The sequence below is a fragment of the Orbicella franksi genome, chromosome 6 (genome assembly GCF_964199315.1).
Source record: "Orbicella franksi chromosome 6, jaOrbFran1.1, whole genome shotgun sequence".
Lineage (NCBI taxonomy): Eukaryota > Metazoa > Cnidaria > Anthozoa > Scleractinia > Merulinidae > Orbicella > Orbicella franksi.
Window position 1 is genome coordinate 29,017,271 of NC_138150.1, and position 16,545 is coordinate 29,033,815.

General features: G+C 38.5%; 1 protein-coding gene and 1 pseudogene across 3 annotated transcripts; both read right to left on the reverse strand.

Moving 5' to 3' along the window:
* Nucleotides 1-554: 554 nt before the first annotated feature.
* On the reverse strand, nt 555-8,916 carry LOC145489789 (kunitz-type serine protease inhibitor bitisilin-3-like). 3 transcript variants are annotated; one of them, XM_081468838.1, is made up of 4 exons: nt 8,188-8,916; nt 2,170-2,251; nt 1,227-1,596; nt 555-657 (listed from the first exon to the last, which is right to left on the reverse strand). In XM_081468838.1, the coding sequence occupies exons 2-3, from the start codon at nt 2,219-2,221 to the stop codon at nt 1,235-1,237; spliced, it is 414 nt and encodes a 137-aa protein (XP_081324964.1). In that variant the 5' UTR covers nt 2,222-2,251; nt 8,188-8,916; the 3' UTR covers nt 555-657; nt 1,227-1,234. The 3 variants fall into 3 exon arrangements, with proteins under 3 accessions (XP_081324964.1, XP_081324963.1, XP_081324962.1); XM_081468837.1 differs by lacking the exon at nt 8,188-8,916 and adding an exon at nt 5,947-6,863; XM_081468836.1 differs by lacking the exon at nt 8,188-8,916 and adding an exon at nt 5,362-6,863.
* A 4,629-nt stretch (nt 8,917-13,545) lies between these two features.
* LOC145489775 (uncharacterized) lies at nt 13,546-16,257 on the reverse strand (annotated as a pseudogene).
* Nucleotides 16,258-16,545: the final 288 nt, after the last annotated feature.

The window sequence follows — 16,545 nt, forward strand, 5'->3', positions numbered from 1 at the left end:
CGATTTCTTGAAGAAAGCAACATTTTTACAAAATTTCAACGATTTTCGAACCAAACTTGAACCCTTGAAAAACTGACATCCCGGCGCTTTTTCAAAGCCAACATATCGCAATCCGTTTCCATCCTCGAAATCGTTAGCCATCCTTGCTTCCTAATGGGTTTTAATCATTATTCGAGTTCTGCTCTACAAAATAGCACCATTATTGTCCAGCTTCCAGCGATCGATATATATTATTTACATTTCCAAAATCATGCTAAAAATGGTGGCAGTGTCCCTTAAACAGCTCTTTATGAGCAAACAAGGAGAGTAATCAATTTTTCAGCAAGTCCCATAAAATCGCAATTTTGCTCGTTTTTTTTTTTTCTGACCGTCACTCTTAACGGAACTACCACACTAAGCCTGCGCTAACTTAAGTTTTAGGTAACTATTACGTTAACGTTTTTATTTTCAGATAAACTTGCAGGAGTTTGTCAAATTTTCTTTGAGGGATTTGGTCCACGTTTTTAATACTTCTGTACTCACGGATGATACTCAATTAAAATCTCACAACAAGCTTCATTTTCCCTCTGCCTTTTTATTAACCATCTATCCCTTACAAGTATAACAACATTTAACGGAAAATGGTTTCTTTCCTGGCAATCTCGTCGCAGTTTAATGCTGTGGAAAGACAAAAAAAAACTTTCTGGAAAAAAAAATTGAAGGCATATATTGTACCTTACTACATAACAACCACTCTGTCAGAGAAATGCAATAACCATAACAAATTCACCATTAGCCAATCAGAAACCGTCTACTGTCCTGATATCCTGCGATATCGAGTCGCTGACCTTTTATGGTCTGAGGGGAACTTTCTACCTATTAACTCACTTTTAGTACGCTTTGACGGCATACCATGCTGCTTTGGCTCGGCTCGCTATGGGTAATTTGGTTCGTCCAAACTTTACCCAAACTCGTAGGATTCGAAAACTGAAGAGTGCCGAAAAAGACCGAAAACAAGTTGATAGAGCAGTCATATAGGTAGTGAAAAAATCTTAAAAATATATAAATAGGAAGGACCAAGAGGAGTTGGTGCCACACATTACACTAAAATCTTATCGGCCCGAGACAGAGGGCCGGCCTTTAGTTACATAAATCAGTTTTCATCGAGCCGGCGTGGTTTACTTGTCTCGACGTTGTTGTGAACTGAAAAGAAAATTCAATAATGCTATCTTATAAACGATCCTTACCTTTCTTTCTAGTTGCTGAGACATCTTTTTTTGCATGCCCTCTTAGTTTCAAAGTTGTTGGCATTGCCGCCGCATCCACCATAGATGAATTTTTTGCATTTTCCAGCGCTTTTGTTAAAATAGAAGCGTGGAAAATATCCTTTACACGGACCGATTATCTTTGGAAGCAGGCACGCTTGCGGGTCCTCACAAGTCTTCTGGCATGCGGCAAGAGTTTTGAAGTTGTTGGCATTGCCGTGGCATCCACCATAGATGAATATTTCGCATTTTCCGGCCACTTTGTCAAAATAGTAGCGTGGAAAATATGCATAACACGGACCTGTCTCGCTTGGTAGGTTGCAGATATTTTCTCCTTGCGCCACCATAATACCTAAGTAGCATATAAGGAAGTAAAATATGAGGTTCTAAGAAAAGAAATAAACTGCATCAAGGAATATATCAAGGACATGAGGATAGAAAATTGTGGTGGAGACATGAAATGAAAGAAATGAATGAAATGATCTTCACTGCGTTATCAAGTAAAGAAAGTTTCGTTTTGCTTGACTCAATTTAGCGGTCTCGCGCCAACACAAGATGTTTGCCGAAGAATATGTCAAACACATTTTGTATTGTGTTGAACATATCCCCTTTTAGTTTACAAAAGGCTTAAAACGGACCGCAAAAGCTTAATGTTGCCTCTTCCTTTTGGGTCGTAAAAGCTATCATCCAGGTATTTAAAAGTGCCTTTCAATACATATCGTACCGGTGTATCAGTGACGAGGTGGTGCGGAAAACCTTTCTCGGGTGTGAAGTTAATGATCTGGGAATCTTTTAGTTACAAACCCTCGACCAATTCCTGGTGTTTAGTAACCTTGTTTAGATTATTTTCTGACCCCTGATAGAGGTCAAAAAATGACAGACCAACTCAAACGGACACTGCTGGCTTTAGTATGTCTTTACTTACCTCCAACGATAATGATGATGAAAACATCAACAAGACTTGCTCTCTTGGCCATTATTGCTACAATTTCGTTATCGAGTCCAACCTAACCGAAGTAAAATCGACTTACAAATAGCAATATACTTGTGTAATCTAAAATCTTAATTCGCTAAGAGTAATAATACGATACAATAAAAATCTATTTAACGCTCACCATTTAATTTATTTATTTTAAAAATATGGTGGTTTTTCTACAAAACGATAATATACTCAATATAATTTCTTGCATTCCATGGATGGCCAGCAAAATGTGCTAATTTTTACATGTTTAGTGGTAAGAAAAGCATGTGAACAATTGTCCAGACCATAAACAATAGAAGACAAAAATGGCCATAAAATGTCAAGATGTTGGTCATTTCACCAAGTCTATTGAAATTCACTAGATTTCTCCTTACATTATTGTATCCCTTCATACCTTCCATACCCCCTTAACATGAAAAATACTTTTAAACTGTTATTTTTCAATCTATAATCACTCTTCTGGAGATGATGCTTTTTTAGTGGACCATAGTTGATAGGTGGTCCCTTTACCGACTATGAGTGGACTATCCAATAAGCTTTCGACCAAAAGTTCGTGCACGGAATATATTTCAAAGTGAACCAGTTTTGTGTGTGGTTTGATTGGTTTTTGGTGGTAAGAGCACTATTGGCATGGTTTTGGGGGCTGCCACCCGCTAAGGCACTATGGAACTAAGGCACTATTAAACTAAGAACTAAGGCGCTAAGGTGTAAACTTTAACGTTTGTTTAATTAATTCATTTCAAGTAATTAATTAGTCTAGAGGCAAGGAAGTGGTGGGGGTGGGGTGGGAAAGGTACTTGTTTACTCTATATAAAACATGTTCCACCTACGCCGGTTGAGTATGACCATCGCAAAGCTGTACATTTGTTTCAGAAAACCCCTTGCTCTCCTTTTGGTACTATTCTCTTTAGAACAAAACCACTTTGCTCTATAGGTATGCGCAGATCTGTAAGCGTTCGTGCATTTTATCAATCTCGTTCCCAGAGTCTTCGTTCCCCTTGACCAGCGGTCGGAAAACGAGAGCTCTGAGAGCAACCATTTTGAAATAAGCGAATTCTGGTGATTCTGCCCATCCGGTTTCACTGCGCAGTCTGCATCTATGGCACATCCCTGAAATGGTTGCTCCTAGAGCTCTCGTTTTCCCACCGCTGGTCAAGGGGAACGAAGACTCTGGGAACGAGATTGGTATTTTATACATTTAAGCGGAGGATACATTGCATACGGGATGACACACACGTGTTTTCGTTATGGTAGAACCCAACATGTAAGACGCATGCTTCTAGCATCGTTAGTGTTATATACTGTGTTTCCGCGTGCTTTTAGTTTTATATGCCATGTAACCGAGGACGGCAGTTATTTTTCAATTAGCGACACTTCTCCCCTTTTAGAGCAAAACTGAAACGTTACAGTGGATGCGTATTTTTTAGACAGACCAAAACGTTCCCAAGTTAGTGGCTTTAATACTCTTCAAATTATAAATTTGTGACAAAAGAAACCAGGAAAGTGCTCAAATATTGCTGCAGACGCCGTATCATCTAATGAAAGCGCAAATTAATTTAATCAGTCTCTGAGGAGACTCGTCTATATAGTACCGATGTAGAATATAATAAAAAAATATGATAAAAAATGATTTTATATTTTACCTACGAATATTGCGGTACCCTAAAGTCGTTTACTTTGTTTATCACTGTCAAAGCTATCACGAAACTGAATCTAGGACAAAAAGATAAATTCGAATAAAAATTTAAAAAAGTAGCCGTCGTGGTTGACATTCTCCAGACGACGCAGAATTTGGTCATTCCTCGTTGTTGTTTTACAGAGGACGGCAAAGAATTTACCAAGAATTATGACGCACGTGCACAGCCATTGTTCTCCTCATTAAACCTTTTGTTCAGCGACGTTGCCGTTGCCGTCGTGGTTTTCTTAAGCTCCCTAATTTTATTAGCTGGAGTATGGCCGCCGTGTTTCGCGACGTGGTCATTTTCTCATGCGTCGAAGTCGCCCTTCGGGTCGCCGGAGCTTCGTTACTAGTAATGACCACCAGAGGACTGATTTCATATCTAAAAACAATTTGAGTGGGATTACCTTGAGAACAAGACATATATAGGTGAGCGATTTAGTTTCTTACCCTTCATCCTGAATCTTGCTCTAGATTACATACTTTTGTACGTTGCAAGTTTAAATCATTATTGTCGGTCCGAGAAAGCAATAAAAAATGCTGCAACTGCGAGCTCGACACGCGCTCATTCGTATGTTATTAAATAATCTCTCTTCTATTCATTTCATTTTCAAGTTCCTGCCAAGTTAAAATTGCCCGACAGGTATTACATGCTTTATCATCGTTACTTGACCAATTTTACGCCTTGATATTATTGGCACATTTGACATTTTGCCTTTTTCTTCAGTCGAAACTCAGGAAGTGTCAAAAATTGAGTGAATGTCGACATACTGTTAGTTTAGTCAACTGGAAGGTCCACAGTTGAATTTCTTAAGACCGCCCTTAAGACGATATAATTAAGCATTTCAATAGACCAATTTTGATATATTAAATTCAGCCTAAAACAATAGACCTCACTACGAGGCTCTGGGGAATAACTACAGAGTTTGTGGGGTTTATTCCCCAGAGCCTCGTACTGAGGTCTATTGTTTAAGGCTGAATTTTAATATATCGAAATTGGTCTATTTGTAGAATATACTTCAGACAGTGGGTTATGTTGACAAGAAACAAGAACAAATGCAATTTCTTCTTGACTTACAGGAATCCGTTCTTTTACCACCAAGTCGACCAACAATAGCGCTTATGAATAGTGTCATCAGACAAACAAATTTCACGACCAAGGCTTGCTTTCAAAATGCAAATTGAAATTTTTTTCGTGGACAAATTTCCTAGGCAGCAATGATGAAAAGAATACCCTCGTGAAAAGAACACGAAGGTACCCGAGGTTTGAGAAAATTTATCGCAAATGAGGCTTGTCAAGTAGCCGAAGTGTCGGCGTAAACTTTATCACATACTGTTGTCTAAAAACTCATCAAAATAAGACCTTGAGAAAACCTTTTTCGGTCTCATGTTTCTCGTTAAAACAATATACTTTCCATGCCCTCCATACCCTCTTAAACGAGAGAAAATATTGATACCTCTGTAATCCGTATGTTGAGATGATGTGTCTTCAGTGAGGTGTTTAAAGAACTTCTGACGTTTCACCGAAATGTTGTGCTCGATATATCTTTCTTTATTAGCTTCGTCAATAAATTTGGCGCTCCTCACAGCATTTGGAATTATTAACGCAACGGATTCACTTTTGCAAAATATTACTAGGATAGTTTGTCTCTTCTGATTCATCTTTGATATTTTAAGCTAAAAACCCTGGACATCATGCTGATTTACAGGCGCCATTTCAATTTTTCAAAATCAGACTAGTTTTCCACACATTTTATCTCTGAGACGAAGTCCGTAACCCCATTTTTTTTCCATTTCTGAAACAAGTAATTCATTATCTGTCCGGCGCAGCAGAAGCTTGAGGGAAATCTATCGAGTAGAACATTTTCGCGCGAACGTCCCTGACATTATCACATACCGATCTGTCTTAAAACTGTTCAAAAGATTTAAAGATCAAAATAATTATAAGACCTAGTGAAAACTTTTTAACCATTCATATTTCTCTTTAAGACAATATACTTTCCATGCCTTATATTCCCTCTTAACAAGAAAAATATTGATACCTCTGTAATCCGTATGTTCAGCTGATGTGTCTTCAGTGAGGTGTCCAAAGAACTTCTGACGTTTCACCGAAATGTTGTGCTCGATATATCTTTCTTTATTAGCTTCGTCAATAAATTTGGCGCTCCTCACAAAAGACAGTTATTGTGATTTGCGGCCTTTTTTATCAAAAGTGAGCTGCCTCGAAATTTTTAATTAAAAACTAGCAACATATTTTGCTGCCCATTTCACTCCGTAGAAACCATTAGGGTTGTTTACAAAAGTGTACAAAATCGATCGCCAAAGGTTCTTGAGTTAGACCAATGCTGTATCATAATTAATCTCCAAGACAGGTAAATAATATCGACTGATTATTTCGGATGACCGGTTTCAATAACTTAGCAAGCATGGTCTCCTTGTAAGCTAAACAATGGAATAAAACAGTGAACCTACATTCTCAATTTAGCATTTATTTCAATGGAGACAAGCCAGAAAGAGAACTTGGTCATACTGACACGAGCAGACTTGTTATTGAAACGTTTTCACACCTCGCCATCGATGCGTCGTCATGCATGAAGTTGATGCATACAAGGACAGATTTTAAGTGACACACCACGATTTGACACTACTTTGAGAAATAACAGTAAATGTAAGTCTTGGAACGCGCAGATAGATGAATCACTGCGTTAAATAGTCGGGAGTTTAAGAAAACCACGACGGTCACGGCAACGGGAACGTCACTAAACAAAAGGTTTCATGAGCAGAACAATGATTGTGCACGTGCTTTATAATTCTTGGTACATTTCTTTGCTGTCCTCTGCAAAACAACAACGTGAAATGACCAAATTCTGCGTTGTCTGGAGAACGTGAACGACAACGGCTAATTTTTTAAATTTATATTCCGAATTTAACTCTGTGTTCCATATTCAGTTTCGAGGTAGTTTTGACGGTGAGAAGCAAACTAAATGACTTTAGGGTATCGCGAGATTCGTAGGTAAAATATAAGTTCATTTTTTAACCGACGTTGTCCTTTGCGTCGCCGTCGTGGTTTCTTAAGTTCCCACTATCGACAGAATGTGCCGCAACATTACTATCCTTTAGATACCCTAGTTTTATTACTAAGCGCGCATCGATGCATAACGTGGCGGGTGAATTTGCGTGCGCAGTAAGGACCGTTCGATGACCCCTATTTTTCTTTTGATGGATCATTTTTTCTACCGATTTAATTTCTACGTTAAGCGAAAAAATGAAGGAAATCTATGGATTAGAAGTTTGAATTTTTGCCAAATCGTCATCGAATTCCGTATCTGTGCGGCGGTTTCTAATGCCTCTTGAAGGGTTAAGGGCCTGTCCAAAATTAAAAGTAAATGTTTGGCGACCAAACATCATCAAACATTGTTTGGTGACCAAACATGCTGATGTTGAAGTAAGTGGCCAAACGGTTAAAACATGTTTGATCAAACACAGATCAAACTATAGATACAAGCCGGTGAGCAAGGGTGGTACGCATGCGCACGCCAAACAAGTTTGATACCGCTTTCCAAACGAACAAAACATCGCCCATCAAACACGAGAACAAAAGAAATGTTTTAAGTTGTTTGATAGAATGTTTGATGGCCTTCAAATTTTATCACAAACGACAAAACACGATCAAACGCGGTCAAACACGATCAAACACGATCAAACAGAATCAAACAGAATCCAACAAGGTGGCCAAACGGTAAAATGTTTGGTCACCAAACAATGTTTGATGGTGTTTCGTCTCCAAACATTTCCCGTTTCCACAGCCCTTTATTTGAAAACGTTGACAGCATTTGGAATTATCAACGCAACGGATTCACTTTTGCAAAATATTACTAGGATAGTTTGTCTCCTCTGATTCATCTTTGATATTTTAAGCTAAAAATCCCGGAGACCATGCTGATTTACGTGCGCCAATTCAATTTTTCAAAATCAGACTAGTCTTCCACACACTTTACCTCTGAAACGAAGTCCGTGACTCCATTTTTTTTCTATTTCTGAAACAAGTAATTCATTATCTGTCCGGCGCAGCAGAAGCTTGAGGGAAATCTATCGAGTAGAACATTTTTGCGCGAACGTCCCTGACATTATCACATACCGATCTGTCTTAAAACTGTTCAAAAGATTTAAAGATCAAAATAATTATAAGACCTAGTGAAAACTTTTTAACCATTCATATTTCTCTTTAAGACAATATACTTTCCATGCCTTATATTCCCTCTTAACAAGAAAAATATTGATACCTCTGTAATTCGTATGTTGAGATGATCTGTCTTCAGTGAGGTGTCCAAAGAACTTCTGACGTTTCACCGAAATGTTGTGCTCGATATATCTTTCTTTATTAGCTTTGTCAATAAATTTGGCGCTCCTCACAAAAGACCGTTATTGTGATTTGCGGCCTTTTTTATCAAAAGTGAGCTGCCTCGAAATTTTTAATTAAAAACTAGCAACATATTTTGCTGCCCATTTCACTCCGTAGAAACCATTAGGGTTGTTTACAAAAGTGTACAAAATCGATCGCCAAAGGTTCTTGAGTTAGACCAATGCTGTATCATAATTAATCTCCAAGACAGGTAAATAATATCGACTGATTATTTCGGATGACCGGTTTCAATAACTTAGCAAGCATGGTCTCCTTGTAAGCTAAACAATGGAATAAAACAGTGAACCTACATTCTCAATTTAGCATTTATTTCAATGGAGACAAGCCAGAAAGAGAACTTGGTCATACTGACACGAGCAGACTTGTTATTGAAACGTTTTCACACCTCGCCATCGATGCGTCGTCATGCATGAAGTTGATGCATACAAGGACAGATTTTAAGTGACACACCACGATTTGACACTACTTTGAGAAATAACAGTTAATGTAAGTCTTAGAACGCACAGATAGATGAATCACTGCGTTAAACAAGCAGACTTGTTTTTAAAACGTTCTTGTAACTTTGAATACCCCTCCGCTTTTAAGTTCTTACGGTTATAGGTCCAACTACCTGTAAACCAAAAATTGCATTCAGTTATAAACCTACGGATATAGGTCCCCCTCTATCTTTACTTGTTTTGAATTCGTTCTATTATGATGTTTTAAAGCTCAGTGAAAAACAACAAGTGCAACTATAGCTCGTTTCGAAGCGTTTCTTTTTCATTTTTTTATTCCGGTTATAGGCTTCCTGGGAGATACGTTCCTCCGTTTATAAGCCCATCTAAAAGCCCTTTAGAAGTTGTATAAGCCCAGGGGTTATAAGCCTATGTCACGGCATTTTTACAGACCGGTCTATTGTTAGGCTTCTTTTCATGCGAAATAGGTCACTTCCGGTCTACGTCAGCGCGCATCGGTAAATGCAAAATGGCGGCCCCAGGTGGACATGTCGACATAATAAAATACGCCGAATGCGCCAATTCTGTCGCCGTTTTTCTCGTTTTTCTCTTCACGTTCAGTCTCCCACAATCCTTTGCCATATGTATCACACTTTCGACTTGAAGAGGGAAAAATTATCGATCGTGGTGACTCATCGTCAGCGAAAGTCGGGAAAAGTCGAAATGACTATTTCGTAGTTTTCTTATTGATCAAACTTTATCCCTTTTCGGACGTTGTTCCTGTGTTTCATAATGCCGTAAAAAGTGGTTGATAATGATGAAGCGGCACAATTCAAGCGATGACCATGGTCGAGAATGTCAAAACAAGGAGCCACGCAAGCAAGATGTGAACGAGTCTTCATCCTCGACCACCTCGACCTCCCTAAAGGACATTTTACGTCGCAGGATTGCACAGAAACAAGCCCAACAATACAAGGAGCTTGCTTCGAAGGCTCAAGATAATTCCACACTTACCTCCTGGGCTTCCAACCCTTCGAGTGCAGGTTATTTTTGTGAAGTGCGGTCAATATAATATTATAGTGGATAGTGATTTATTCCCGTTGCCGGCGGAATCAATGGCTTTCTGTCATTCTGTGACTGGTTTTTTGACAATTTTGCTCCCAATGGCAAATATTTTGTCAGTCCACTCCGCATAAATGGAAGTGCTTATTAAATCAATAAAGCATCCTCAAGTTTTCCAGTGGAGGGAATTTGTCTACCCTATCCTATGGTCCTTTTCTTGGGAAACTGATCGATAGAAAGGACATGATACAGAATAGAAATTCTGAAAAGGGTTATAGGGATGTGGTTTCGAATATTAGTGGCGCTCCTGCTGCTAATGTTGCATGTTCCACAAGCAACTTGGTGATACCCTGTCGAATTGCTTCTGCATTTTCACTTTCCCAACAAGCATTTCCCAATTCCCAATTTGAGATAGGTTTGGCAGCAATGTATGTACCCTAATTGCAGTGAAATTTGGGGCTTATTGCTTCCAGAATAAATTAGATTTCTCACTTCTTTGAAGACAAATTCCAGATATGTGGTTTAATTCCTTTGTTAATGTCATCTGCGATGGAAATGAGGTTTATGATGAGCTGTATAGTAATGATACTGTTTATTTTGATGTAAACTGGAAAGGATTCAGCGAAGAGCCTCCGAGTTTATTCAAAAAACTGCTGAGGACTGACACTCACAAAGAAAATCTAAACTTGTTATCTCTAGGGGACAGACGTTTTTTGTTTGATGTATTGTTTTTTATAGAGTCCTCAATGGGTATATTAATATAGACATATCCTCTTTTATCAAATTTTATTCACGTTTTGAAAGATACCCCTTGAGGGGTAGGGAAGATGTTACAATGAAGAAGAATTATGTTAGGACTGATACTTTTAAGTATAGCTCTTTTAATAGGATTGTTGACATGTGGAATGTGTTACCACTGTCAGTTCGTCAGGCTTCAAGCATTTCTGGTTTTAAAAATGAAGTAAGGGACTACTTAACTTCAAGAAATGTTTAATTTAGTTGCTTTGATGGATGCTTTTGTTTTGTAACTTTTTGGTGCTTATATTTTTCTTTCTTTCTTTTTTCTCTCCCATTCCTTTTCTTTTATCAGGTGGTCTGCCTAGCATGGGGATTGATGTCTCTTTTGCTGACAATCCTTATAGCACTTTTCTTCTTCTTTTTTTCTCTATTACATCTATCTTTTCTAGTATATCTGTGTTACCATTGGCCATTAAATTGTAATAAATAAATAAATAAATAAATAAATGTCGCAGATGTTCTCAATGCAGTAGGGAATTTATTTAGTGTAGAATCAGCTGATCAAATTTTTGCATTCACAAATACTAATGAATTTCAGGATTTAGTTAACCACATCAATGGAGTGATTTAGGTATCACATACAGATAACTATGGTGTGATGATTTCACAAAATATGCTTGTAGGGGTTTTGGTCAAGAGCAATGGCCTTTGTGCCATTATTAATAGCCATCAGCATCCGAAAATCCAAAGTTGTATCAGACATTTTCCGACCCTGAATATGCCAATGGACACAGGTATAAACCAATTCATGAACAAGACTAATAACTGCATGGACCACTTCGATGTTGCACTGTTGGCCGATTAAAAATCTTTCAACAATTAACCGCTCCTGGGAAGACTTTCCAGTTCGAAAACTTGATAGTAATTTCATCCATGCTGCTGATAATGCAGCTTTCCTATTCCGCTTATCTCGTAGCTTAGAGCAGTCACTCACAAGTGTTGCCGGCAAACTTGCGACAAAATCCAGCGATGAGAAGTCCAAAATTCGCTTTTGTTCTTCGCTAAGCATGTGCTTTGTGAAGCGTTCCCTTTCTGAAAATACTTTCACGCGTGGACTGTCAGCAACTTGCGGGCGAATTTCAGCATCCACTTGAGCGGCGTCTTGGGCTGAAAATATCCAGGAGCTCAGTTCTTCCATTTCGTCGTTATTTAAACTAAAATTTTGCTTCTTGTTCAGTTCTTTTGTTGTTGTTTCTCTGTTGCTTTTCCCGTCGATCGGGGTTGGCTATCGTTCTTCTTCCTTTTTGAACCTGACGGACACGAAATCGAGCTCGTATCAGGCTGATCTTAATTCGTGCTTTCTTCCGAACTGCTACTTGGCGAGGAATCTACACTAGAAGGACTACAACTATAAGAGGATTCCTCGCCTCTCTCCGCCATTTTGTTTTTTTCTTCTTCCGGTGAAATGATGACGTCAGTTAAAAATTAAGTCCGTGCTTGTGATAGGTCACTGAGTTTTATAATTCGCGGTAAATTCAAACTAAAAATAGATCGGTCTGTGAAAACACCGTGACAGGAATATGGGTTAGTTGCTTGCTGTGGGTGATGGGCTCCTGCACAATGCTACTGGTCTCTTTCAGTCAATACTTTGTCAGTTGTAGTTGGTAGAGTGGAAGTGCCTGGCGCTCGTAAGAGGACCAGCATGTCGACTTGACATAATAGATGATTGATGAAAGTTGAGTGAAAGTCAACTTAAGACTGAACGTCTTACCTCAAAACAAGAAAAGAAATTTAACTAAAAGTTGTCTGGGATTTCAAACCCGATAGTGACTGTTACATAGAAACCGTTGGTGTTTACTGTTGTTGTTTATTGTTTATTTCACCCTCATCGGCGAACTGCGAACCCATATTTACAGGAGTCTGCGTTTTTCTAATAATCAGCAAAACATAAGAAATAAAAAAAAAATCTCGATAACTCTGTGACAAATGCTCAGTTTCGATGGTGACATGAACACGATGTTATGAGATAAATAAATAAATAAATAAATAAATAAATAAATAAATAAATAAATAAATAAAAGATTTACAATATTTAGAGAGGAAGCCCCATCAGCCTTAGCTGGTTTTCATGTAGGTTCTCTATCATGGTCGAATTGGAATTTGGAGATGCTGGTTTTTGTCATGCAATCGTCGCTTTGTTTTACCGACGTAAGGAATCATAGTCCCAACAACTGCAACAAACGACGATCAAATGACAGGAAGAGCGAAGAATTTCAACGCACAGTTAAGTTTTTTAGTCCGTACTTGTTTTTGCTTCCTTCTGAAGCATTGCCTTACTGGAGAAAAAAAAAAAAAAACTAAACAAAGGAGAAATCATTCAGGAAATGAATAGATACAGGAAAGAAGCTTGTATAATATTCACTCTTAGCAGTCCCTTTTCGCTAAAGCATTTAGTTCTTTGCCATTATTAGTCCGGTGACCGAAGCTCAGTCACGTGCAATGGGCAATACCACAGACACGTAAAAGCTCAACCTTCTTTCCACGATGTCAAAGTCGATGCCGAAAGGAAAAGACATGTGGAATATGTTAACAAATGGTGCAATCTTTTCTGCGTTCAAGCATACAGACCCGCTCACGTGCACCGTTCGCGGTAGATTCACTCTGGTCAATAAGCGTATATTTCGAAACGGGTCGTTCCGCGAACTCAAAATAGAATCGAATGATTTAGCGAAGGTTTTACTAGAATCAAACCAGAAATCAAATCGGTCGTCAATGAGCAGAAAATGTGGACTGAGTGTTACTAAAGACGAAATTTAAGAACATTTACGAAAGTTTTAGGTGTTAGGACGTTACACCTCATGAAGTTAAGTAAAATCATTTTGAAATCGTTCTTAAAAGCCAAACCATAAACCCCAAGACCATATTTGTTCTAGTTTCACCTAACAAACATTTTGAAAAAGACAGCAACTTTCAAGCGGGTCGTAAACTATTCTGAAATTTCAACAATAGAAGAGGCTCTGCCATTCTGATGAACATAGTCATTTATAACAGTTCTTAAACCCTTTTATGTTTCCTATTATTTTCAAGAGAGTTTTTTTTTTTCACAGCTAATTGCTCTGGAATTTCAAATGGTCCATAGATAAAGTAAGAAACAACAACAGAAGTAGAAAAAATGTTTGAAAAGTGGACCCTTTTGTTTTCCCTTGTCTAGGCCAATAATAAGTGGTTGTGCAAACTCTGTAAAGAAACCTTGAGTTGAACAAAACTGCCATTTTTTCTATTCTCGTCAATCTCGTAAATTTTATTAAAGTTTGATGACGGTTTGGGGTTAATAGATTATACACTGACCTTTCGGTGCTAAAATCATCTTCCTTAAAAGATTAAAAGGAATCAAACACGATATATTACTTGTACGTTGGCCCAATCACAACACCGGACAATATAAATGTCTCCTTGGTTACTGTTCTAACGCTAAGCACGTGACGTCCTAACATCACGTGACGAGCAATAGTGATAACCTTTGTATGACCAAATGGCGAGCAAGTGTTGATTAAAACTCCCCTTTCTTCGTATTCATTTAACGAAACTTTTGCGGTCCCTCCATTTCCGTGTGTTCGAACGGCGACAGCGAAATTTCTGGCGTCAGTTCTACTTTCAAAATTACACTTTTCCGAAAACGCGGTTAATGGTATTAATATTGCTAATTTCAGGAGAGAGTTTGCCAGATGCGATTGCCATCCGCAATATGCATCGGTTCGAAACCTTTGGATTTCAGAAGGCTGAATCTGGTCCTCTGGATAGGGCCGAATAACTGCTGTATTCACCGATCCTCTCTTGTTAGTGGGAACTCTTTGTACCACCTCAAATCCAATATTGCCGATTTCTTTCACCTGAAGACTTCGAGTCAGTGACATGTTCTTGTTTAGGTCTGGAGTCATCAGGGTATAGCACAGAGGATGGTCACGAAAATCCTGTTGATAGTTCTTAGACACGGGTTCTGGAAGGTCTCTGAATTTCAGCGGGCAATCTGGCAAAATGATGATATCGCCTACTGATGGTAACGAATGTGTTGGGACAGTTACTTTGACTTCTTTGGAGGTCAATACATTGTCCATTATACTTAACATTAATCGCCTCATATGGTTTATGATCATATAAGCGACTTGAGCATGACTTATGATACTCACGTGATTGCCATCAGATGTAAACATCTTTGGAAGCTTTTTCCCTATTTGCAAAGGACTAGAACATAAGAAATTTCGAAGACTAACAGTTGTTATTCCATAGTTTACAGCGAGTATATAGTTTGTCCGTGGTTTTCCAGGTTATTGCATACTGGAATTTGTAATGCACCTTGAACAAAATTAACGTACATAACTGCAGGCGAGGTTCTTTCGCTCAGAATCTCTCTGGTCAATTGCTCCAGAGGCAGGGTCATAGGAAATCTGGAAACTTTTAAATGAATATAATCATTGACGGTGAAATCCAGAAGTGCAAGATTCATTTTAGTGTTTGGCTTCAATAAAACATTGTAGCAAAAGGCGGAAAAGTTGCTGCCGGTTCCCCCTATGGCAAGATTATGAAGCTTAAAAACGGAACCTGTTATAGGCTCTACTGTTTTATGCCACCAGTCGCTGAACACCCGGTAATATATACCTCTTAAGTCTTCATTATCAAGAGTCAAGCCTCCACCTGCAGAAATCGAACCACCCATTATGGCTACGTTGACATCTTCTCCATTTAGTGATCGCAGGATTACATCCCTCAGGCGATTTGTTGTGTCATATCACTGGACTACTCCACGTGTACTGTTCCACCCTGGTAAAGTGATGAACAAATCCTTTAAGGATTTTTTAAAAAACCAAATTTCGAGCGGATTTCTTTTAATGGCAAGCTTGAGTTGTTTGAGTTTTTTCTTAGTCAGTTTGCTGCTTATAGTTGAGTCAGTGTCGGTTCTATTTTGACGTTGAAATTCCAGTTTCTGCCTTCCCGCCATTTCCATGCCTTCTACTTGAGGCCAGTGAATGATTTAAGCTTTTAAAATAAACACAGCCAGCAAAAGTCCGTCTAAAACATCGAATCGCAGTTTTTGACCTTTCATAAGCATCGTCTTTTACAGTCCAATCAACACTAGAGTTTTCGTCTATGCGACTTTTCACCTAGCACAATTTCATCCAAACAGGTTTGACTTCTCGTTACTTTGGTTAAATTGTTATTCTCAACAGTTATCATGTGTCGGAGGTGAAATAGATATCGCCTGTTTAATGGCTATAGACACAACCACCTGTTAAATGAGAGTGCGGTGCAATAGCTCTAAGAGGTAGGCTGTCAAGGCCTTCAGAGCTGCAGTCATGCCTTGGTTGCAAAAGTAACTTGTTTCTATTTCTCCTGTTATTTCACTATACTATAGTTTTCGGCGGTGTAACTATAGACGAAGGAGGAATGCAGTGCTGTTGCAGGTTATAGAAAATATCTTTATTTCAGACGGGTCAACTGACATCAAAAGGCAGGCAATGGAAAATTATTTAGACATACAATAATATGCAATGCGTGAATACGAACACCAAAATCTGATTGCACTGAGGGAATCTGTAATTAAGAAAATGACGGATTAAACTTTTTCTTTTTTTTTTTTGCCTCTTTCCCACTTTATCACGACGTCGTGGTGCACAACCCATTCAGCTGTAGCTTTGTCTTTTCTCAGTCTTTAAATAGAAATTCAAAGATATTTCTACGGGTGGAGCAGGAAGCGAAAATTCCATTTGTTTCTATTGAGAGCACAATTTTGTGTTTTTTGAGGTCGGGTTGCGAAAATCTCAAGGAAGAAAGAGGCGGGATACAGGATTTTAATTATTATAGACCAGCAAATGGATCATTGATGCAGAGTGGTATTGGGTTTCCATTAATGAACGGCAAAGAAGGTGTAACTTGACAAAGTATTGCACAATGGCATCGTTATAATTAATATCACCACCAGTTTGGGA